Genomic DNA, 25,644 nt, shown 5'->3' with positions numbered 1-25,644 from the left:
GTCAAAAATGCCCGAGGATATTGAATTGAGCTTGTAATTTCAGGAGGAAACAATTTCACTAATTTGGAAAATATCCAGGTGTTCGTGGCCTCAAGGCTGTAGCTTGTCATAGACAAGATTTGCCGAGTTCGAAATTCTCATGACTTTCATCTTTTTATTGTATGATTCTTTTATTTGTGGCTCAAGTTGAAGGCTCAACTGCAATTACTTTGATCGCCGAAGACCGGAACTTAAAGCCAACTACAATGCCTTTTTGTGCAATAATGACTCATATCAAGGTAACGGATTATGCTAGATGTCATTGCTATAAGGACAACTTGAAATTTGTTCATTACACGTTACAACTCTAAAATGTTCGAGTTATCTAAAACTATCGTCAAACCTAATAAAGTTATATACGAATGTCAAAACAAATCTACATACAAAATAGAAAATTAGTATAGCTAACTATTATTATATACAATCACACAAAAGCTCATGATTATCACATAGAATCGGTCAAGCAACCTTTTTCTTGTAAAATGTATTTATGACAATATTTTATCAGTTAGTTAATAACTTGTTGCACTCTCGAAAATTGTTAACCAACAGTATCGATTTTATTGGGACCTTTAAGTGTTAGGCACGTGACTAAATCCAAAGAAACATTGCTGATATTCTCAATACTATGAGGCAAAATTGTGACGTACTTGCATAATGGTTATCGTTGTATAGGGCGTAAATTCGTAATGCTTGTTTCAAATTTTTCCCAAAACCTGAGTATGATTTACCATGTGGTAGACGTAAGTTGTTTTCTAATATCCACTACTCTCTCCCTGTTTCGATCCGGCATGACCACGTGGTTAGTGCACTCGACTCGTAATCTGAGGGTCGCAGGTTCTAATCCCCGTCACACCAAACATACTCTCTCCTCGTTTTCAGATCCGTTTATGTGGACGGTACAGAACACTGAATTTAAGACGTGTTAGTTTTACTGTGTAGCATCTTCAAAACAGAAATCAACACAGAGTATTTTCAGTATGGATATGTGAAGCGAAAGGTCATATGATATGTACGTATGTATGACTGCATCTATGCAGTGTCCAGCAGATTAGTTTCTGTTTTCTTTGTTTCAAGAAACAAGGGTTGAGAACTATTATGGTGTGTAGTCCCAGTTTAAGGGTGAAAAAATTAAATGGTTTATTTTTTAGATACAAAAGATTTTTTCTTGTACACTGTCTGTTTATTGATTTTTTGTTCAGAAATGCTACTTTTCTCTTAATGCTCTACCATATAAACAAGGTAACTTATTAAATATTCTAATTTTTTAAAAGATATTTCCAAACTGTATCACCTTTGTGGTTGGCGATGGAATTACTTAGTTTAATTTGTTGAAAGAATTTTTATCACGAGTTAGTTACCAGTTTGAGTGTAATTATAATTTTATTGGTTTGTTTTGTATTTCGCGCAAAGCTACACGAGGGCTATCTGCGCTAGCCGTCTCTAATTTAGCAGTGTAAGACTAGAGGGAAGGCAGCTAGTCATCGCCACCCACCGCCAACTCTTGGGCTACTCTTTTCCAACGAATAGAGGGATTAACCGTCACATAATAACGAACCCACGGCTGAAAGGGCGAGCATGTTTGGTGAGACGGAGATTCGAACCCGCGACCCTTAGATTACGAGTCGAATGCCTTAACCCTCCTGGCCATGCCGGGGCTATAACTTTATTATGATATTGTAATTTAATACTTTTTTATAATCGTGACGTAGCTGCTTGTGTTATCAATAAATATCAGTTGGCTTCATATCAACTATTAAAATTATTAGATTTTGGTATCTCAGAAGAAGTTATCCCGTTTTCACATAAATTTAAACACTGGGAATTTAAAGTTTGATTTATTCTAGGCGAAAACTCTAACTCTGCTTGTACAGTGTTAACATATAAAAGTTTACACAAGTGGCTTGCGGTCACGTGAAATAGTTTGAGTAGTGAACTTTTATGGGTCACCTACTGCTTTGAATAATGAATTTTCTATCTCTCGACTACGATATAAAAGCATTAGGTGTGGGATTAGTTTAGACAGCTTTTATTTTGTTCTTCTTGTAAGCTTCAGGTAAGTAGAATTTCGACAGGTTAGCTTGTCTCACTTTCAGTAGTCTGATGTGATAAATAACAAAGGAACCTGCAAGACATTTTGAATTTCCAATTAACTTGCCAATTATATCTACAAGTGTTTTCCAATTAAATTTCATATCAATGCTATTGCCAGGTGTATTATTTGTAAAACTGTTTTTAAAATTATATTTTAGTGTTTCTTATTCATATTCAACATATTATTGCTATTTCGCAAGAAAAACAAAAACAACAATGCTTGTTTATTTTTAAGTGCAAAATTTAACCCTGAATATTAGTGTTATGTGTATTCGAGTCTACAACTAAGCAATCGGTGGGCATTCATAATCCTGAGTGCCCAGGTAGAACGAGATTTACTCACTTATTCAACTACTAATTGTTACCTAAATTCAAATAAAACACAATATTTTATTATCATTATTTCAGAAAACAAGTGTCTAAAATTAAATACTAGCTTACCAAATAGTATAATTTTAAGTTATCTTTCGAAGTTGCGTGTAACTGAGTGTAATGGGTTTGAATACCCGCCCCACCGAACATGCTCTCCCATCCTGGCTGTGGGGGTGCTATAAAGGTACGGTCGATCCCACTTTTCTTTGGTGATAGAGTAGCTCAATAGTTGGTGGTGGGTTGTGATAACTCGCTATCTTCCCTCTAGTCTCACACTCTTAAATTAGGGACGGCTAGCACAGACAGCATCGTGTAGCTTTGAGCGAAATTCAAAAAAGAAACAAAATGTGTTACGGTAAGTTAACTTATCGTATTTAAGTTAATTCGTGAGAAGCCTGTCAGAATGTCAGCTCAACGAATAAAGAAACAAAAATGGTCAACTGGAAGGAGATTTTCAAGAATCGTGGACTGGAAAATTTGTCATGATCAAAAAGGGTGATAAATCATTATGCACCTTATGTTCTGAAATAGTGGTGTGCAGGACTTCCCGTGTGAAGCGGCGTTGTGAAACTGTTCATAAATGGCTTTGGAGAAGAGTGAGGAAGAACAAAAGAACACATTTCTCGAGAAGTCAGCAACAACGACATTTAATCAAATGTTTTGATGAAATTTGTTTTAGGTAGTTGAGATTTCAAATATTATTGCTTAACATGGGAAAAATCATTTAGTGATGGGAGTATATTAAAGAATTATGGCTAAAATGTGCTCCTGTCCTTTTTGACAGTTTTTCAGAAAAAGAAAAAATATTCAGTGCTTTAAGGTAAAAGGTAAAATATTGAAGAAAGAAAGAAAGAAATATAGCGGAACAGCTAACAAAAGATATTGGTTCGTGTAAATTCCTTTCCATTTGTCTTGGTGAGGGCACTAATCGGCTAGGCTAGACATTATTACTCGATTTTGTAAGGGGTCATGAAATCTGCGAAGAATTGAACATACCACAGAGGATGAACTATGTAAGGAAGTAGTAAACGAATTATCCAATTTACAGATTGACCTTTCAAAAATAGTTTCCGTGACAACTGATGATGCGTCCAGCATGATTGTTAAAGAAGCAGGTTTTGTAAATCTGTTTGTAAAATATGTTTGACATCCACTGGTTATGCTGGTATCGTATTATACACGAGGAGGCTTTGTATGCAAAAGCTGGGCTTTTGCGTGATTTCTGCGCATGCTCTGAAAAAAGACAATTTTGGAATTTACTGAGACAGAGGCGAATTCGATGTACACAGGATTACTTGTGTACGACAACGTTCGTTTACTGTGTAGAAATTCTGTCCTTAAACGATTTGTTGAGTGTTTGGATGAAATTCGTCTGTTTTTGACAAATGAAAAATTTTCTTGTCAAGAATTATCTGATGTTGTGTTAATTTGTAGATTGATGTCTTTTTCAGATTTCTCTTCACATTTAAATGACTTGAACACTAAATTTTATGGATCTGGCAAAACACTTGATGTTATGTCTGATGAAGTAAAAGCTTTTGAAATCAAATTGAATATTTTTAAACGTGAAGTTTATAATAGCACTTTTAAATATTTCCTAAACCTAAAATAACAAAATCTTGAAATTGATGAGAAAATATACATTCGGAGCTTGCAAGTGCAATTTTCAAGTATCATTAATTCAACTTTTGAACAATTTTCTTTAAGATTTAATCATTTCAGGTTATTTGTAAGAAACTGCAAAATTCATAAAGTATGCAGACAGTGTAACGTTAGCCAAACTGAATTTGGAAATGTTGCAGTGGATTGACGTGGATAATTTTGAGATGTAACTAATTGATTTACAAAGCAACTCAATTTGGGGGCCAAAATTTTGTCGACTTAAGAGCTGAACTAGAAAATATTGAAAAAGATCGGTTAGTGACTGGGATAACGCAGAAAATGAGGTTCCTAAATGCTGGAACTGTCGCAGTGGTAGAACTAGTAGTATCTTCATCAACTGATAAAACTAGTGCTACATGCGTAGCTCTCAAAACAACTGTTATCAACTGTCATCGTTCGTGCAGCACCAAAAGTCTCACTAAAGTAAAATATGCTTATTTTCCCTTCTGTGTTTTTTATTTCTTTATATATTACATAGCATGAACCAAAGCTTATTTCACAAAATGCTTTCTGTTAATAGTAAAACAGTGTATAAACGTAAATAAGCAAAAGGACTGCCCTGGTATATTGATGTATACCGCGGGTCACAAAATGTATTGATCCAGGTTGCATGAATCACTTCCATTAAAAAACTGTTTGTACTTTTAGTACAAACACTGAAAACATAGTTTATAGTCAGCCACGATTTTAGCATTCGTTTATTATATACTGTAGGTATATACAATCATCGATTATCTGGATTTATTATCTGTATGCGCGTCTATGTCAGTATATAAAGTAGATACATTTTTTACGTATATTGCATTACATGAATACAATAATAAAAGATATTACAATATTCAGACAATTGAGTATTGGCTATTGAAATGCACGTGTTTTGTTGGAACGAATGATATGTAGTGAAACTTTGTATTTGAAAACGAAACTGAAATCTTCATCTGTATTTTCACTGAAGGTCATTAAAACTTGTGTTTAATCTGTACTGCGTCGTCTGAAAAACATGGTGTACCTAGTGTTTCCGAGTCCGGTGAGTCAAGGCAATATGTTCAGTGACATATAATTACAATATTACAACTGTGTTTTTATTAAAGTGGAATCCCAATTCATGTTTGTTTCATAACAAAAGTTCACACGATTATGTAGTATTTTCTAGTACTTTTTGTTTATTATTAGTTTTGGTTCAGAATGCCATTATTCGTAAGGTAGTTGACATTACTTAATATTTTCTTGATGTATGTTTTTCGAATGTATAATGTAGGGATGTAACTCTGAATTTAAAAGCATACCGAGTATGCAATTTCTTTATAACCTTGATCTTATATGTAACTTGTAACATAAGGTTATCGTTCAAATGTTAACAATATGATCCTTATCTCCCCCCTGAAAGTAAGTGTCTGGTGCTTATTAAGTTACTGGTTATGTTTCAGTGACTATGTAATTGTCAGAGGCCGTAATTGTATTTTTACCTTTTTTGTCGTTGGCCCCAGTCCTCTGCTGTGGTAATAATACATTGATGGAAGATTTCAAGTTTCTATTCATATAAAGATACTCAAGTATCAGTAGGTAGTGTATAAGAAGCCTTTTGAATATGCATGTCTACGTGCACTAAAGAAACAAGTTTGACCTCCAACTTTATATTCAGGGGAGAAAAAAAAATCTACTTCCATCCAAGGAGGAATGGAATAATTTTAGATTCACTAGAATCCAAAGAGACACCATTATAAAGTTAGACGTGGGTTTCAAATTGATGCCTTCACGAAGTCAAAAGTAACATTATAAAACCTGTACATTTGGTTTTCGACGTTTTCATCTATATTAACGACCAACCTCGTATCTTGATGCATGACATGATTAAATATCTGAACGTAATTATTTTCTGTCTCTGTCATTCAAATATTAAAATTGTTTATGTTGGATAATCGGCTAAAGCTGCTTAAAGGATATCTACGCTAACCGTACATATGTTAATATGTAGCTAATCAATAACACACAACGACAACCTTTGTGCTGCTGTAATCGAATAAGTGGATTTAACCGTGAACTTGTATAATGTATTCGGGGTCATAAAGTGGTTAGTGTTGTTTTACTTGCTGCAACGACACTAACAGAGTTTCAACTGTTATTAGAAGTGTCTTGTCTTCTAAATTAATTAGTGATGTTATTCGGTTCTAGGTATGAAACGTGACAGTACATACTTAATAAAAATTACGCTTCGTTATAAATTTAAATATAACGAGCATCCGTTTTTTGTCATAGGAAATGGTCCAACTTTAAATTCTTACAATTTAGACAACGGAGTTATTCTTGGTCTTGGAATAAGACATTACTCTCGTAGTCTGATTCGTATACAATTGTTCATTCATTAATGAAGTTATTTTATTAATTTAAGATCGAAACGCAGTGTAATTGTGTATATTTATCAGAAACTCAGATTTGAACATCGTTTCGGTGGAACTGCTTGTTTCCATGTTCTGAATATAAATGTGAAAATGATATCTGAATGGTAATACGGTTGCATGTACGTACAGGGATCTAAGACAAGAATGTTATTACAGTTATATGTACTGCGGACTTAACGTGTAAATACTGGAGATCTAAGATCTGTATTTGTTTGTTTTACATACTGCGGATCTATGATATAGGTGCCATTACTGTTGTACGCACCTTTGACTTAACCGACGACTGCGGCTGCTTTGTGCGCGCGCATATTTTTTACGAACCATACACCATACAAATCGTACTTTCATTCAACTACTGAAGACGGATCGTACTGTACATGGCAAGTTAACAGTCAGTGGGTTAGGATCCGAATTTTGCTACGATTGTACATGCAGAAGATTTAAAATCTGAATGCTATTACTGTTATATCTGTTTTGTAATATCTGAACGTTATTAATGTAGTACATACTGGGTTCTAAGATCTAAGTATTATTGCTATTATCTATACTCTGTTCGAATATCTAAATTTTACAACAACTGTTCAGACTTAGAAGATAAATGTTATTACGGTTTTACGTACTGCTGACCTAAGTATAGATGTTATTGTTTGTAAGAAGTGGTGATCTGGGTTCTGGGTACTACACTTAATTATTATAAAACTTCTAATAAGCCCTTATGTTTTTTTTTTTTTTTAAGTAGGCTTCTAGAACTCTATATTTCATGAGATCCAGTATAGCTGTTAAATGCGTGTTCTAATTCTTGTATCGTTTGCTTTAAACCGTAAAAATAATTTATCTGTTATAGAGGAAAGAGGGTGGCTTAACAAACGTACAAACCGACAAACGACTGCTTTCCTTGAGTGAAACAGTGTGGTGCTTATCGTAACTCTTCATATACTCAACCAAATATCTTTAAAAGTCATTGTGCTGGCAAGGAACTGAAATTGGATATGTTTGAATTTCTGGAGCCCGAGGCCACGAACGACAATAGCTAGACAAAAACACTATGTTTGTTAATAGCCCCTGGCACTCAGACAATTAGTCACTTGGAATAAACCGGACACTGATAGATACCAGTAATTGTACTTAGAAGTTTAAGAAGGTGCAACAGTATAAAAAATTCAACAACCAATGCTGTAGTTATTAAATTATTTCTGTAGGAAGACTTCTGAATTTGGTTCATCCGTTAACAGTGAGGTTTTGTCTTTGTTGTGTACTTACGGAGGTTAAAATCAGTAAATCATCTGGTCATTAGTATCGTTTTTTTTTAGAACTTACCATTGCTTTATAAATTCTAACATCTAGTTCAACTGTTTTATTCACAAAGTTTAAAACATTCGTTCAAGCATCCTCTACTAACTTTAATTTTGGTTATCACAAAAAGTTCTGTTTCAGCAACAGATTTCTTTTTGATAAAGGATAAAACATGTAGCTCTTAAAAAAGAACGTACGTTGAAAAATCAATTTTTCTTACTTACGTTTTGTTACAAAATGCGCAGAATCAACCCATCTACACATTAATATATCTAAAAGATTGTATTAATATTTCTATTCAACGTTTCGGAAACATGAAATGGAATGCGATGTGAAAACGAGGCTTATTAGGTGCTAAGTTGATACTAGATATATACTGTTGTGAGCTATGTTTTAATACAGATGTTAATTAAATGAACAAGACAGACAATTAAGAGAAAGAGATAAAAAATAAAAAGATTAGGAAGAAAATCTAAAATAAAATTAAAAGTAACACCAGAAGAAAGGGGCAAAAAAATTAAAAGAATGTGGCAGGAAGGTAAGAAAGGGGCTTCAAGAAAACTAGGTACTGTTTAAAGAAGTATTAAAATCAGAAGTAAAACTGATTGAAGATAATAAGGTGATTCGAGTTTTACAGAGAGATTACAGTAATTGAAGATAAACAGAATGACATCGACGAAGTCAAAAGTGAAATATCAATAAGTATGGAAAGATAGCAAACATCAAGATTAGTAAAATAGGAGAAAAAACATCAGCGACAAAACAAAAGATTCAGAAATTCAAATGCAAAATACAACGAAGAGATCAGCCAATCCTTTTTCTGCATCTGTCAAATTTCCAACCTAAATTACTATTTACTACAAAGTATCTAATAGGTGAATATATTTGGTCTACTCCTGCTATCGTTAATTTTGTCTATGTTTGTTTGTTTTTAAATTTCGCGCAAAGCTACACGAGGGCTATCTGCGCTAGCCATCCCTAATTTAGCAGTGTAAGACTAGATGGAAGGCTGCTAGTTATCACCACCCACCGCCAACTCTTGGGCTGCTCTTTTACCAACGAATAGTGGGATTGACCATAACATCATAACGCTCCCACGGCTGAAAGGATGAGCATGTTTGGTATGACAGGGATTTGAACCCGCGACCCTCAGATTACGAGTCGATCGCCTTAACCCAGCGGCCATGCCGAGCCTGCTATCTGTGACTTCAGGACCTACCTGAACTACTTTAGCAATGTCACTACGAAATTCAGTTACTTGGCCAATCGAAAAATCAAGAACGTTAATTGGAAGATAGGAAGGGAAGCATCTGAAGTTCAATTTTCAGTGTCGGAAAGTAACGAAATGGTTCTTATATAAAACTATATGTGATAAATATTGAGGTAAAAACAGTTGGCGTCTATTTCGACTGTTTTAAACTTGCTCAGTGGGTTTTGTTCGACCACCGTTTTTGTATCGTATTCCATACTTACTTGAAGTGAGAATCTTCAGTGTACTTGGCAAGTAGGTTTGATGTGTGGAATAAGTAAAACATTTGCTAAACGTATAAATGAAATTAATTGCCGACAACCACTAACTTTCTCTCATTCCAAAATATTGTTATTGTATGAGTGTTGCAAAAGGTCATGTGTGTAGTATAATGTTAATTAATGTTTCATTTATTATTGTCATACAAACTAACAGGATCAAAGTTTGAACAAGTGAATACGGTCAAGTACAAGTTGTAAATTGCTGAATTGTCTTGTAGCATTTTCTCTTGTACAAAACGTTGTAAGAAGCAGTTTTGGGTTTCTGTAGTCCACTGTTTGATAATAAACGTACCCTACTTTCAAGATGTGTATTATGTTTTCTGCTCTTTTCTCTAAAAGTGCATCTCATTAAGAGGCCCCTTACTTTTTGATTTGTTATTTAGGTAAAAAACTGATATATTTTGCTTTGAAAGGTAACTCTTGCTTATAACTTATCATAAAACTCTTCGATTTAGTGGTATTGTTATAACATTTATTATTATGATGTTTGTATAACAGGATAACATTCATTAGATATTTATATCAATGACGGTACGTATGAAATCGAAAACTTCATGACCGAGCTGTTAACTTCCCTTAATATCTCTCCTTTCTCTCTAGAATTTTCGTTAAAAGAGTATGTGCACCCTGTACGAGTCAGCACAGCGAAACAACGATCTTACTTTCCTGGTCAGTCCCACTGGCGGAAAACAAAGACACGTGAATATTTTGTACGGTACAAATTGTCAGCATTTAACCGAACATTCCATCTAGAACTTGAACAAGAAGAGTCTTTTCTCTCTCCCATGTTCCATGTTCAAAAATTGGAAACTGGTACCAAAAACGTCACCTTTTCGACAAGTTCTGAGACAGAAATTAATTGTTTCTACAGAGGGCGCGTGAAGGACGATGGGAAGTCTAGAGTTTGCGTCAGCTTGTGTCGAGGAATGGTATGTAATTACCTTCTTCCTACATTTTTACAACTTAATTGAATTGTCAGCTAGATTTAAATAAAACTTTATTTCTATAAATAAGTATAATCACTCACCGAAGTTTATTTTTACATTTATAATAGTCTGACGATGAACGAGCAACTATGATGATTATTATTTGTAATTACGTCAGTGAAGGAAAAAGATATTACAGTAATTTTGCGTCATAGTAAGCTATAATATTCGTTAAGCCTTAGCACATATTAATGAAGGCTGTCACACATCGTTTATAAGTACTGAGACAGAAATAACCCGAGATTTAATTGAAGTGTATTCAGTAATTTCGACGTTAGAGTAGATTTAAATACATTTCTAAGTAACTGTTTGCGGTAGCAAAAGTATTATAAATCTTGTGCAAATAAAATGAAAATGTGAGGAAAATGCTAAATAACTGGAGAAATGAAGTTTCAAACTTAACGTTATATTTCACTGTTATTTCAAATCTCAAAGAAGATCAAAATTATCGCTAAACGTTTTTACAAAAATAACGAAATAAAAATAACAGTAACTTGTTTAAAAGGAGACAATACAGATGATGACGATGGAATATATTTGATTTAAACCAATCATAAATTGATTTTATTTCTTTCATGTACGAAATATGAAACGGCAGATGAAAAATTATAGATAATACAAATAATAGTTATTTTTTACTTCGGATTTTATTTACTAAATAAGCACAATGATGGCTTGTCATGGCCAGGTGGTCAAGGCACTCGACTCGTAATCTGAGGGTCACGGGTTCGAATCCCTGTCACACCAATAATCCCCCCATTTCAGCCGCGGGGGGCGTTATAATGTGACAGTCAATCACACTATTCATTAGTAGAAGAGTAGCCTAAGAGTTAGCGGTGGGTAGTGATGACTAGCTGCTTTTCCTCTAGTCTTACACTGCTAAATTAGGGACGGCAAGCGCAGATATCCCTCTAGTAGCTTTGCTCAAAATTTGAAACAAGCCGAAACAAACAAAAAGTACAATGATAATTCAATGAAAACAGGGAATGCAAAATCATATATGTAGTCTTGGAAACTGCAAATGGAAGGCACTGTTGTTTATAATTATCGTAATAAAGAAACTGACACTCTGGGATCCAGAGTTGTGTGCGGAAGTTTTATGAGAAGTAAAATATTTTCCATATTTTAAAGTTACTTTAAACCATTTTGATATAGGTTTCCCATACGAATATAAAATAACAATTTATTCAGTTTTTAGAGCATTATATCTAAGAAATCAAACCAGTGTAGTTCTGAGTATTTTCATAATGGATAAGATGAATTTCGCACATAAAAGTCATATTAAAATGTCTTGAATTAGAAGACAAGAGTCTTTAAATAATGACTAAACAAAGTAGATCTTTATTATGGAAATTGTTTCACTTGTAGTAAAACTACCATAAGTTACAAGAAAAATGGATAAAAATGAATTTAAAAACCTGTAAATAGGAATCGTAAAAAGTTAAAGAAACAAGGCTGGAGATGTTGTAAACATTATTATATATAAAGTTAAAGAAACAAGGCTGGAGATGTTGTAAACATTATTATATATAAAGTTAAAGAAACAAGGCTGGAGATGTTTTAAACATTATTTACCCAAACTACAAACACCTATTTTGCTTCCATGCTCTTACCTAGAATTAGAAGTAATTTATTTTTTGGCGATGTCAGGTATATTATTTCAGTATTTCAAAAGAGGGTTGATACAGACTTACCATATTTACATTTAAAACTTTTTCTAATGGTGGATATACCCACTGGAAACCTTAAGATTTCTTAAATTAACACCAACATCACTTAATTAGCTTTAATCTACCCTCTCTTATTTCGTCTTTACTTCAATCACTGTTAAATTAGGTACGGATAGTTAATCTGTCTGTTTCATTGAAGAAACTCTTGCGACCTTTGGTTTGACACCAGTTCACAATATTGATATGTATTCCTCTGTGTGATTAATCAGCCTTAATCTACCCTCTCTATTCGTCTTGACTTCCAAAGATTTGACACTTCTAATCTTCCAACCTTGTATCTGTTATTGTTGTTAATCGCTAAGATTTAGGTTTGTAGTAATTAATTGAACATAAATATTTACAAATTAGTTTTTTTCTTCTCGCACCTCCTACAAATCTTGATCCCAATAAGGTGATAAACTTAATAACGTTGTTAGAGTGTAGATCACTGCCGGCTTTCATGTCTTGTGGTTGATTACAAAATGAAAAAATGGTGAAATCGTAGGATATTCTCCATCGTTGTTTTTATTATTACTTATTTAAACGAAAAGCTGTAAATATGTTTTCTTTATTCCAAGTTTCTTTACAAACATACTGAAGAATTTATGCACGTTCATCCTCTCATGTACCCCCTGGAGGTCAGAGATAAGTTTATGAACTTAAAAAGGTGAAATCCGGGAATCCGCTCCCTGCGGCTGACAGAACAGACAGCCCTTTGTATAGATTTTTGTTAAAATAACAAAAATAGCATCATTTCGAGCAGAGACGTTAGTTAAAAATACATCCAGGGATGCTTTTTACGATATGGGAATTAAATATGAAAAGAATAATTCATAAGAAATGTAGCACGTTGTGTCTCGTTAGTGTGAGGGCTTGTGATGCTACCAATCATGTTTCGATACTGGTGATAAGCAGAACGCATATGTCATTGTGTAGCTTTGTGCTTAGCAACAAGGAAGCAAAAAAGTTGAGAATTGTTTCGATATTATGAAGATATTTAACTCTACCAGTAAATAAGTCCGACATGACCAGGCACTGAGGGCGCTCGACTCTCAATCTGAGGGTCGAGGGTTCGAATCCCCGTACCATCAAACATGCTCTCCTTTTCAGCGATGAGAACTTTATAATGTGACTACTCTTTTACTAGTCCAAGAGTTGGCGGTGGGTGGTGATGACTAGCTGCCTTCCCTCTAGTCTTATACTGCTAAATTAGGGACGGCTAGCGCAAAGAGTCCTTGTGTAGCTTTGCGCAAAATTCAAAAGAAACAAACACTTCTACCAGTAAATAATACATTATTAGCTTTTTCCAGGCAAAACAAGCAATAGTTGATGTTGAGATCCTGTAAAAGATTGAACAGGACCTTGCATTATTTAGGTTAACAATGTTTTCAAGAAAAACCTGGCGGAAGAATAAAATTATATCAGATACAAAAAATAATGATACAATGCATTTTAATCGGTTACGGTATTATTTTCTAGTATTTTCACAAACTTATTACCATTAGTGCATATTTTTTACCAATAAACTTGAACGTTTGAACAAGCTGATCCTTATAGCTTAAAGAAATCGTGTAACCTTCGAGTTTAGGTCCCTATTGTGTACTGTTAGCGAACTTGTTTACATTGTTTCATATAACATACAATAAACTTGGTCCGAAAATAGTTTTTATTCCTTACTAACTTTCTGGGAGAGACATATTTCATAAAAAAACTAAGATTTGTCTTGCTTCAAAACTTTTGTGTATTTTGTGGGTTAATGCAAGAAAGTTTCATTTGTAGACGAAACATATCTGTCCAAGAGGTCAGTCTCAATGTTTTGTGATTTTGTGTGAAGAAAAACACGGCTAAATTTAATATCATGAACAGAGGAAAGTTATTGTTAAATCTGTGACGGTTTAGACCTCAGCAGTGAGCTATCTTTAGGCAAATGAATTTGTTTCTTTACTAAATTTTGCGCAAAGTTACTAGAGGGCTATCTCCATTAGCCCTCTCTAATTTCAAAATTATATACTAGAAGGAAGGCAGCTAATTAACATCGTCCACCGCCAATTTTTGTGATACTCTTTATTAGCGAATAGTGGGATTGATCATAAGATCGTAATTACGGGATTTGAACCAGCGATACGCAGACTGGGAGTCGAGAACAATTTTCATCAGATCAAGCAATGTATTACTAAGAAAAATTACATACTCAAACTGCTATTATAAATTACAAATTCAATCTATTATAAAAAAATTCAAATTCATTTAACTATTAAAAACAACTTAAAATCCATTGGATTATTAACAACAATTTAAAATCCATTGGATTACTAACAACAATTACAAATTCAATTGTTTTTAATCTAAGATAGCCTTATCCTTCTAGTTGAAACATCGCAAGTTTAAGTACCTAAAAAAGAAACAAAAATATTCTCTTACAGCGTTATTCGCGGCATTCTATTTAATTACTTGGTGAGATACTCAACTCTTAACACCTAGTTCGGTTCTCTTAACTAGTGTCGTTTAGTATCTTCTACAAGATAAAATACGACAGAAGGCAAACTGTTTATTCTTGTGTTATCAGTGTTCACGTGATCATTATATTTTATCCCTCCATTTCTTTTTCAGGATCCACTTTTGTTATCATACGTTGAATGTTTTTTTTTTTCCAAACAAGAACCTTAATGGGACATTCTTTAACCTGTCATTGATCTCTGACAGCAAAGCATCGTAAATTTTGCCAACTGTAAGGCTTAGCTGAGGTGTAGAGAATTGAAACATAAAAAAAGTGCAAGTCCCATTAAGCAAGAATGAAAAATGTTTTCTGCACAGATTAAAGCACTTTACGAGCGAAACAGTCTGATGCAAACCTGAAATATCAAGATATGAATGGTTTGTTCGGTAAAGATTTGACCCGTTGTTTCTTTCAAAGGCAAATAAAAATAAATACATACACAAATTTATTATTCATTAGAAAGAAATGATATTTTTATACTAAATAAAATAGTTAGGTAGAAAAGCATTGTCTAGTAGATTTTTACATGATTTTTGTTGTTTCTTTAAATTTATACATTAAAGCTTACATTTATTAGATTTGAACATACACATTAAAGAGGGTTATTTAGCATATATGTTAAATTAATCTGTCAACTATAATGTCTGATTTCTCCGAAAGGGGCCGCCTACAGGGTCACCTATTTTGACCACTCGCACCGCTATACAGAAAACATTGCAATAACGTCACAAAGGGGATGCTTAACATTGCAATTTCCACTGTCGTAACGTCAGTAAAATATGTGCATGCCATGAATCACGAGAAGAATTATGCACACTCTAGGCTACATGAAACAAAAATTTGTTACTTTTCTTTTGGTTTTTACTCTTGAAACAGAACACTTTTGGGGACCCTACGGAAGGACATCTAATCAAGACGTGGTGGAATTCTTACCCTCCGAGTGTGGCTGAGTCGGGCACAGCTTAGTTATTATCGTGCCAGACCGAATCCAAGGATCGTTATTCATGTTTCGTTGTTGCCGCAAAATAGCACTTCTCTCTTTGGGGTCAGGGGTATGTTATACAAGTGACAGTCATGTTTTACTATTCAATTACTGTTTATTTAGTTTATCGGTTCAAAATTAGACTGCTAATGCAGATATCTATGGGCGAATATTTGAAACAAATGAACGTGACATTATTTTCTATACTATCTATAAATATTTAAGACTTAGATTATTGTCCTAATAAATACACCACTCATTATTTATTTTGTTGAGTACAGTTGTTAATATAAAATATTTCAACAAAATAAAGTTTTGGTATAAGTTTCCGCTATAGTATAATATATTTGAAAAGATCATTTAAATTTTGTTAATTTTACTGTTGGTCGCGGGTTCGAATCCCCGTCACACCAAACTGCCAACTTTATTTTATTATTTCAACCGTGGGGACGTTATAATGTTACGTTCAATCCCACTAATTGTTGGTAAGAGTGGCCCAAGAGTGGGTGGTGGTGACTAGCTGCTTTCCCTCTAGTCTTGCACTGCTAAGTTAGGGACGGCTAGCGCAGATAGCTCTTGTGTAGTTTTGCGCAAAATTCAGAGCAAACGAACTCATTTTACTCTGGTAACAGGCATACATCTAAATATTTGAATGATTCAGCACCTGTCATCTTTTCAAAGGGAAGAGATTTCTGCGTGTTAAAAGTTAACAGAACACAATCGTGCATAACGAATGGTTAATGGATAATGTATTTAATTATACGATAACGTTGATAATTAATCATAATAGCTTAGTAACAGTGAATGATGATGATTTTAACTCTAGACTGCTGACGTTCAATACCTGCGGTGAGCAGAACATAGATAATCCATTGCGTAGCTTTAGGCTTAACATGAAACTGCTGAGTAGTTCTAAACAACGGAGTGTTTTACCTTTCTACCTTTCAAAACAAATTTAACATTTTGTTTTCAGAGAAGTATTTTTTAAAGCAAGTGATACATGATGTCATTCAGAAAAGTAGCAAATTACTTCATTATTATTCTCTTCCAGTCTTAATACATTTGCGTTTCTTTCAAATTTGTATTTTGTTAATGTTCAAATAACATGCCCCCCAGTGGCTCAGCGGTATGTCTGCGGACTTACGACGCTAAAAAACCGAGTTTCGATACCCGTGATGGGCAGAGCACAGATAGCCCATTGAGTAGCTTTGTGCTTACTTCAAAGCCACAACATCGAATAATATTTTTGTATCCCTTTTAACAGATTTTTAGATAAACAACTCTATCACTGTGAAGTTTATATTTAGGTACGCACGCACACACACACACACACACACACACACACACACACACAAAACTGCAGAAAGCTTGAAGGAAAATGTTTTGTTTTTTTTTCCTTTTGGGGTTGTATAAAATTCCAAATTTAGAGGGGGACATATATTTGCTCATGGCAGTGAAAGAGTTAAGGGCTAGCCTGGAATATTGAATACACTAATTACCCTAGAGCCAGAAAACTAAAATTACCGGTTGAAAAGTAGGGTTCACTCTCAGTTCAGTTTAAAACAAAAAATATTGTAATAATGACTAACATATTAAGTATTTGTTGTTTATGAACCAAGATTCCCTCTGTGGCTCAGCGGCAAGTTTGAGGGATTGTAATGCTAAAAAATGATGTCGACGCTTGCAGTGGGCACAGCACATATAGCCCAATGTATAGCTTTGCGTTTAGCAAAAAATCAAAGAAAAACAATTAACGAAGACTGAATTGGTCGTGTTAAATACAATTTAGCTAGCAATTTATTTGAAACACACCTGTCGGTGTAAAACAAATCTAATCATAATTTTGTTGTTACACTGTACTTTATCTGTATTTTTTAAATTATTTTTGGTTTTATTTTTTATATCGTGCAAAACGGCTAGCTCTAAAACAATTGGAATATATATTGTTTTTTTACGAAGCGCTAGACAAAAATATTGTAAGCATGACCGAAATAAAATTGTTAGTCGTTCCCTCAAGTTAGTCAGACCAATGATAAAATGTCGTGTGACCTGCAATGCAAATTAACTTATTATGTAGGGTAAGCTGGATGTACATCTTTACATATCTGGTAGAGATGGTTGGATATATATCTTTGCATATCTGGTAGAAATGGCTGGATGTATATCTTTACACATCTAGTAGAGGCGGCTGAATGTACATCTTTATAGTTCATGACACTTCGGTATGGTCAGCACAAACAGCAAGTGCAACGGTATGGCTCAGATGTAGCACACTTAATATCCGTGTTAAGATTTACCTAAATTATTTTCGATCGCTCGTCTTGAAGAGCCGTTTCAAGTCATGTTTAATGTTTGGAATCACTTCACAGGATCCTTTGCGTTTACCAAAAGCATTCTATACGCAATTTATGGGATTGAAAAATGGCAAACGTGCAAGCGTTTCCGTTTCTTCAGCCCTCTTTTATTTATGAAATGTGTCGGCCAATTTATTATGTTTTTACGATGTAGTCTGTCACTTTTTTTAAATTAAAGTACCATTCCACAGATTGTAGAGGTTGCTATGTGTGTACTAATACCACACCACACATTCCACCACAGTTATGTGTATTACGTTCCTGCGCGAAATTGTTATTAGATTAACTTCAGAATCTTTCTAAGTATATGCTATTTATTATAATCATTCTATTGTTACAATACAATTTTGGCCTGGTGTGGCTAGGTGGTTAGGGTGCTTGAATTGCAATCTGAAGGTCGCTAGTTCGAATACCTGTGTCACCCAACATGCTCGTCCTTTTAGCTGTGGGGTCGTTATAATATTTCGGTCAATCCCACTATATGTTGCTAAAACAGTAGCTCAAGAGTTGGCGGTGGGTGGTGATGACTAGCTGCCTTTCCTCTAGTCTTTTACTATTCAATTAGGGACGGCTAGCACAGATAACCGTCATATAGTTTCATGCGAAATTAAAATAAACAAACAAACAATACAATCTGGAATAATTTCATTTAAACAACAAAAAACGCCACTATACACTCTACTTCAACATTCACAAACAAGCAGTCTAGATCTATCGAATTATATATCTCACTAATTGAATTTGCTTTCACTTGAACTACATTTTAGACGTGAATTTATAAATAGCCCAACTGAGATTTAGAACTTTCTACACACTATGAGATGTTAGGATGTTACAATACTCGACGTAAACAACGAGAAAAACGTAGAAGGTTCTGGTAACATGACGCAGTAACACTAGTCCAAATCACAACAGTGGAGCTACACAGCTTATGATTCTCCACGTGAACAAATATGTAATAAACTAAGGATTCTAAACATAAATAAATTTAACAGTTGCACTACACTTAAATTGAAACAGCCAAACATATCTAACAGATTTTATTCTTTGCATTATAAATGTATAATATCTTAAAATAATACTTCTAGTTTTGTATAAAAGGCTGAAGCGTAATGCTATTTAGTAGCAGTGAGAATGCGTAGGTTGGACAGATCTGTAGTCTTTTGTTTTTGATGTGGAAATGCCGTGTCCCTAAGTATAATACCTGGTACTCATGTGCTATTATCGAAAAGAGTAATGTAATATCTACAATGTGCACGGGTTGAACAAACTAATGTAATTCATTTTAAATTGTACATTTTTTACTTACGGAGTTAGCCAGACGTGAACGGACGATACAGCATTAACATAACGTAAAAGAACATGTGATGCATCAGGTGTTTCTAATCATTTTTCGATTAAGGCTTCTTCCAATTGTTGAAGTGATGTTGTTGCTGGAAAACTTGGTTTCAAGAACAAGTAGTAGAAACTCTATAACATGTAAACCTGGTGACTGTTGACCAAGTTATGCGTCAGTCAACAGCATGGTTGAAACTCACACACATCCTTATGTGGCAGTCAACAGCATGGTTGAAACTCACACACACCCTTATGTGTCAGTGAGCAGGATGGTTGAAACTCGCACACACCCTTATGTGTCAGTGCTCAGCATGGTTGAAACTCACACACACCCTCATGTGTCAGTGAGCATCATGGTTGAAACTCGCACACACCCTCATGTGTCAGTGAGCATCATGGTTGAAACTCACACACACCCTTATGTGTCAGTGAGCAGCATGGTTGAAACTCACACACACCCTTATGTGTCAGTGAGCAGCATGGTTGAAACTCACACACACCCTTATGTGTCAGTGAGCATCATGGTTGAAACTCGCACACACCCTCATGTGTCAGTGAGCATCATGGTTGAAACTCACACACACCCTTATGTGTCAGTGAGCATCATGGTTGAAACTCGCACACACCCTCATGTGTCAGTGAGCAGCATGGTTGAAACTCGCACACACCCTCATGTGTCAGTGAGCAGCATGGTTGAAACTCGCACACACCCTCATGTGTCAGTGAGCAGCATGGTTGAAACTCGCACACACCCTCATGTGTCAGAAAGCAGCATGGTTGAAACTCGCACACACCCTCATGTGTCAGAAAGCAGCATGGTTGAAACTCACACACACCCTAATGTGTCAGTGAGCAGCATGGTTGAAACTGACACACACTTTCATGTGTCAGTGAGCAGCATGGTTGAAACTCGCACACACCCTCATGTGTCAGTGAGCATCATGGTTGAAACTCACACACACCCTCATGTGTCAGTGAGCAGCATGGTTGAAACTCGCACACACCCTCATGTGTCCGTCAACAGCATGGTTGAAACTCACACACACCCTCATGTGTCCGTCAACAGCATGGTTGAAACTCGCACACACCCTTATGTGTCAGAAAGCAGCATGGTTGAAACTCGCACACACCCTCATGTGTCAGAAAGCAGCATGGTTGAAACTCGCACACACTTTCATGTGTCAGTGAGCAGCATGGTTGAAACTGACACACACCCTCATGTGTCAGTGAGCAGCATGGTTGAAACTGACACACACCCTCATGTGTCAGTGAGCAGCATGGTTGAAACTCGCACACACCCTTATGTGTCAGTGAGCAGCATGGTTGAAACTGACACACACTTTCATGTGTCAGTGAGCAGCATGGTTGAAACTGACACACACTTTCATGTGTCAGTGAGCAGCATGGTTGAAACTGACACACACTCTCATGTGTCAGTGAGCAGCATGGTTGAAACTGACACACACTTTCATGTGTCAGTGAGCAGCATGGTTGAAACTGACACACACCCTCATGTGTCAGTGAGCAGCATGGTTGAAACTGACACACACCCTCATGTGTCAGTGAGCATCATGGTTGAAACTCACACACACCCTCATGTGTCAGTGAGCAGCATGGTTGAAACTCGCACACACCCTCATGTGTCCGTCAACAGCATGGTTGAAACTCGCACACACCCTCATGTGTCCGTCAACAGCATGGTTGAAACTCGCACACACCCTCATGTGTCCGTCAACAGCATGGTTGAAACTCGCACACACCCTCATGTGTCCGTCAACAGCATGGTTGAAACTCGCACACACCCTCATGTGTCAGTGAGCAGCATGGTTGAAACTCGCACACACCCTCATGTGTCCGTCAACAGCATGGTTGAAACTCGCACACACCCTCATGTGTCAGTGAGCAGCATGGTTGAAACTCGCACACACCCTCATGTGTCCGTCAACAGCATGGTTGAAACTCGCACACACCCTTATGTGTCAGAAAGCAGCATGGTTGAAACTCGCACACACTTTCATGTGTCAGTGAGCAGCATGGTTGAAACTCGCACACACTTTCATGTGTCAGTGAGCAGCATGGTTGAAACTGACACACACCCTCATGTGTCAGTGAGCAGCATGGTTGAAACTGACACACACCCTCATGTGTCAGTGAGCAGCATGGTTGAAACTCGCACACACCCTTATGTGTCAGTGAGCAGCATGGTTGAAACTGACACACACTTTCATGTGTCAGTGAGCAGCATGGTTGAAACTGACACACACTTTCATGTGTCAGTGAGCAGCATGGTTGAAACTGACACACACCCTCATGTGTCAGTGAGCAGCATGGTTGAAACTGACACACACCCTCATGTGTCAGTGAGCAGCATGGTTGAAACTCACACTATCCATTGTAGAATAAAGTTTTCTTCATGAGGTGAACATTATCTATGATAAGGTTTAAGTAACGATTTGCCTTTGTTTTACCTTTTTGAAATTCTAAATATTTTCAAACTTTGCTACCCAAAGCCAAAGCACCAGAGCACTTTCTTTAACTGATAACATAAGACATTCAGAATTGTAAGCTGCTTTTGGCTTTTCATCACACATAGAGATGTCTATTTGACGGGTAGAGTGTAAAAAGTTACTCGCCTGATCAAACAATGTAATTATTTTAACCTTTATCCAAATTATATGGTCTTGAAACCATTTTTCTCAGGGTTTTCAGTTGTTGGAATGAGTTTCTGAATGATAGACCACAATAACCGATATTCATTAGTTTGTTTTTCTTGTCTTACTACTCGAATTATGAGAGTTAGTCACGACTTTTCAGTTTTGTTTTCTACAACTGCTCCGTTGACGTTGCTGAAGAACCAGCTAGGTAACGTTAACCTACAATTATGCCTTTTTTGTCTTTTTTGGAAATCTGACAGACCTTGATACTGTAGAACCTTTTCGAAAAAAACAACAACAATAATATATTACTTACATAAAGACAACTTTAATGATATGGAATTATTTAATACACGGTCAAATCAACAGTTGGCTACATTTTCTCATTTTAAAGCTATCAAAACTTGCATTTAAAAAGGTAAGATTTTCCTCAACTTTGTTCATTTCCTGTAATTACCATAGGTACTGGTATTGTTACTTGTCGTATATGTACTTTAAAGAAATGATTTGTATCAATATTAGTATCTACGGAAAAATTATTAATCTTCTGTAAATATACCATCTGTGTATAATACATAGGAACTGTGACTTATCCACAGAAGAAAAAAATTACATAATGTATAGCTTTAACACAACAGTGCTAGGGTTTATAGTATAGGACTTGTTACTTCCCATGCTATTATTGTCTGCATGTTACTACGTATATAATGTTTACTAGTACCAACATAAAGGGCCCTGCATGGCCCGGTGGGTTAAGACATTTGGCTCGTAATCTGAGGGTCGCGAATTCGAATCCCCATCACACCAAACATGCTCGCCCTTTCAGCCGTGGGATTGTTATAATGTTACGGTCAATCCCACTATTCGTTGGTAAGAGTAGCCCAAGAATTGGCGGTGGGTGGTGATGACTGCCTTCCCTCTAGTCTTACACTGCTAAATTAGGTACGGTTAGCGCAGATAGCCTTTGTGTAGCTTTGTGAGAAAAACAACAACAACAACAACATAAAGCGACATTATTTCTTCGTAAATATGTACGTTTCTTTTTATTGAATTTCGCGCAAAGATAATCGGGAACTATCTGCGTTAGTTATGTGTAACGTGAGGTGAAAGATTAGAGGAACATCAGCTATTCTACACCGTCCACCGTGAGCTCGTGGGTCATTCTAAATGAAAAAGGGGATTTGTTCGTCACTCTTATTATGCACCCACAGCTCCACATGCGGAGTGCTTTTTTTTTCTCATTGTTATGATAATGGGTCTTGAACTACAGAACCTCGGATTCGTATTGTGGCTTGGCCTGTGCTCGGACCACCCTCCATACGTAGTGTTTACGATATGAGTGGTTTGTTACTACATATGTTGTATTACCTACTGAAACTTATTAATAGTTCCAACAATTTGCATAATCAGTGAAATGTTTAGTATATATTAATCAGAGAGAATGAATGGTTAAAAAGTACTAATTTGATGTATACATAATAAATAAAAAAAAATGGAAAAACTTGGAAATAGTGATCGTAAAAATGTGAGTAAACAAGACTAGAGATATTGTAGACATTATTCACTCAAACCAATGCCTATTTTGATTCTACCCATTGTAATTCAAAATTACCGAAATAGGGATTTGTAGTTTGAGTATCTCCAGCCTTGTTTCCTTACATTTTTTACGATCTCTATTTCCAGGATTTTAAAAGTCCTAATTTTTATTTATCTTGTTTGTAGGCTTTTTTTTATGTTCACTCTGGGCAAAGGATCGTTTAGCATGGTAGCTAACTTTATACATTGTAATATAAACGTAACAAGCAGCTATCTAATACGGTTCATGATGAGCCACTATAGCTATTAACTATTTGATTACATTGGTTCGAGAAGGAAAATGTTAAGCTGTAGCTAGAAATTATCATGGAGATTTGTTTGACAATATAGTGAGCTATTACAGTTTGTGTGATTTAATTCTATAAATATAATGCAAAGCAATGGACAAATATATAAATACACCAAAACATTAAAAGCGTATCAAATTTTACCAGTATAAAAGCAGTCTTCTCAAATAAAACACAAGTCTAAACCATAGCTTCAAATAAACCTTCGTGCGTTTTAATGTAATTGTTCCACAAATGGGTATAATAAATTTTAATATTGTGTATTGATATATTCTTTCTCCTACATTTTCGTCGCGCTAAACATGCTCGCCCTCCCAGCCGTGGGGGCGTTATAATGTGACTGTCAATCCCACTATTCGTTGGTAAAAAAGAGTAGCCCGTGAGTTGGCGGTGGGTGGTGATGACTAGCTGCTTTCCCTCTAGTCTTACACTGCTAAATTAGGGACGGCTAGCACAGATAGCCCTCGTGTAGCTTTGTGCGAAATTCCAAAACAAACAAACAAACAAATCTCCTACATTTCGTACATGATATAGTGGTTAGCTCCTTAAAAAAAACATTGTATATTGTACAAAGCATTGTCGTATTTTGTAGTTGCAGTCATCTAGAGTTCACCTGTTATTGGCTCATAATTCCTCTTTAACCCTGCACTTGAGCTTTTTAAAGAACCAGCAATGTTTCTAAAAAAAAAAACCAACAAAAAACTAGCCTAACGGAGTAATGATAACACTAATTATGGTGTTTTTAGCTTATTTGAAATATATAAGAAACGAATCGATTTTTTAATACTTGAGTACCTTATATAGCTTTCTACAATATGTTTGTTTCTGATACACGAAGCCGTTTTTGTTATTGGCCAGCAAGATATTAAAAATAATTATAAACAGGCCGTTTTGAGCGGGTTTTCTTTTCCTTGTTTGTGCATTTATATATACGCACAGGCTTAGCAGTCAAAAGTAAAGTTTTGAAAGTGTTTTTTCAACTAAATTTTTTCAACTTAAGTTGCTGTACTAGGGTTTTATTTTATTGCTTACGATCCCTATTATGAACCACTATCATCATAGTTCTTCATTATTGACATATGCTGTTTTATTCTTTGGAGAATAATTTTTATCCTTTAAAGCATTGCACTCTGAATATTGATTTTATCCGTTAAGAAATTATACGAGGAATAATCATGTTACTAAATCGTGTGCAATTTAGTGTTTGGTTTGCTTTGAATTTCGCGTAAAGCTACTCGAGGGCTATCTTCGCTAGCCGTCTCTAATTTAGCAGTGTAAAACTACAGAGAAAGCAGCTAGTCATTACCGCCCAACTCTTGGACTACTATTTTACTAACTAATAGTGGGATTGAGCGTTGCTTAACACCCTCAAGGCTGAAAGGGCGAACATGTTTGGGGCGACTGGGATTCGAACCCGCGACCCTAGGATTACGAGTCGAGTGCCTTAACCACCTGATCATACCGGGCCGCAAGCTAGTGGTACTTACTTTTTGTTTATTAGAATATTTTAACAAGTTTGAATTGTTTTTCAAAAGCTACAGTTTACTAGCTAGAATGAAGATAGGTCTATAGGTATGTTGACAACTGGATAAAAGTAGAATGAAAAATAGCATCAGATTGAGAGAAATAGCATAAGACGTCACTGCGCACTTTTGTAAAATAATTATTGTTAGAAAGTTACTAAATTAGATAATCTTTTTAAAATGTGGTTTCGGAGTTGCTCAGTGGTGCGACCTTAGAGGATAGAGAACGTTACATTTTCTTATGAATGGTTATGATCCAACCAGTGTATACCACTAAACAAACAGATTTTGTAGAGAAGGAGTCTCTGAAAAACAGGAAGAAAAGCTAA

At 35.5% G+C, this 25,644-nt stretch overlaps 1 protein-coding gene across 3 annotated transcripts in view; it reads left to right on the top strand.

Annotated features, from left to right (window-relative positions):
- LOC143247473 (A disintegrin and metalloproteinase with thrombospondin motifs 9-like) overlaps positions 1-25,644 on the top strand; it is a 216,168-nt gene that overhangs the window by 7,163 nt on the left and 183,361 nt on the right. For all 3 annotated transcript variants that reach the window (XR_013026563.1, XM_076495683.1, XM_076495682.1), the window contains exon 2: positions 9,990-10,318. Coding sequence is in view for 2 of the 3 variants with exons in the window: in XM_076495683.1 (XP_076351798.1) it covers positions 9,990-10,318 (329 nt within the window). In the remaining variant the exon portion in view is untranslated. The remainder of the gene's footprint in view (positions 1-9,989; positions 10,319-25,644) is intronic.

Source organism: Tachypleus tridentatus, chromosome 3 (genome assembly GCF_004210375.1).
Source record: "Tachypleus tridentatus isolate NWPU-2018 chromosome 3, ASM421037v1, whole genome shotgun sequence".
NCBI classification, from domain to species: Eukaryota; Metazoa; Arthropoda; class Merostomata; order Xiphosura; family Limulidae; genus Tachypleus; species Tachypleus tridentatus.
The sequence above is the reverse complement of the archived record's forward strand: the minus strand, read 5'-3'. Positions and strand labels throughout refer to the sequence as shown.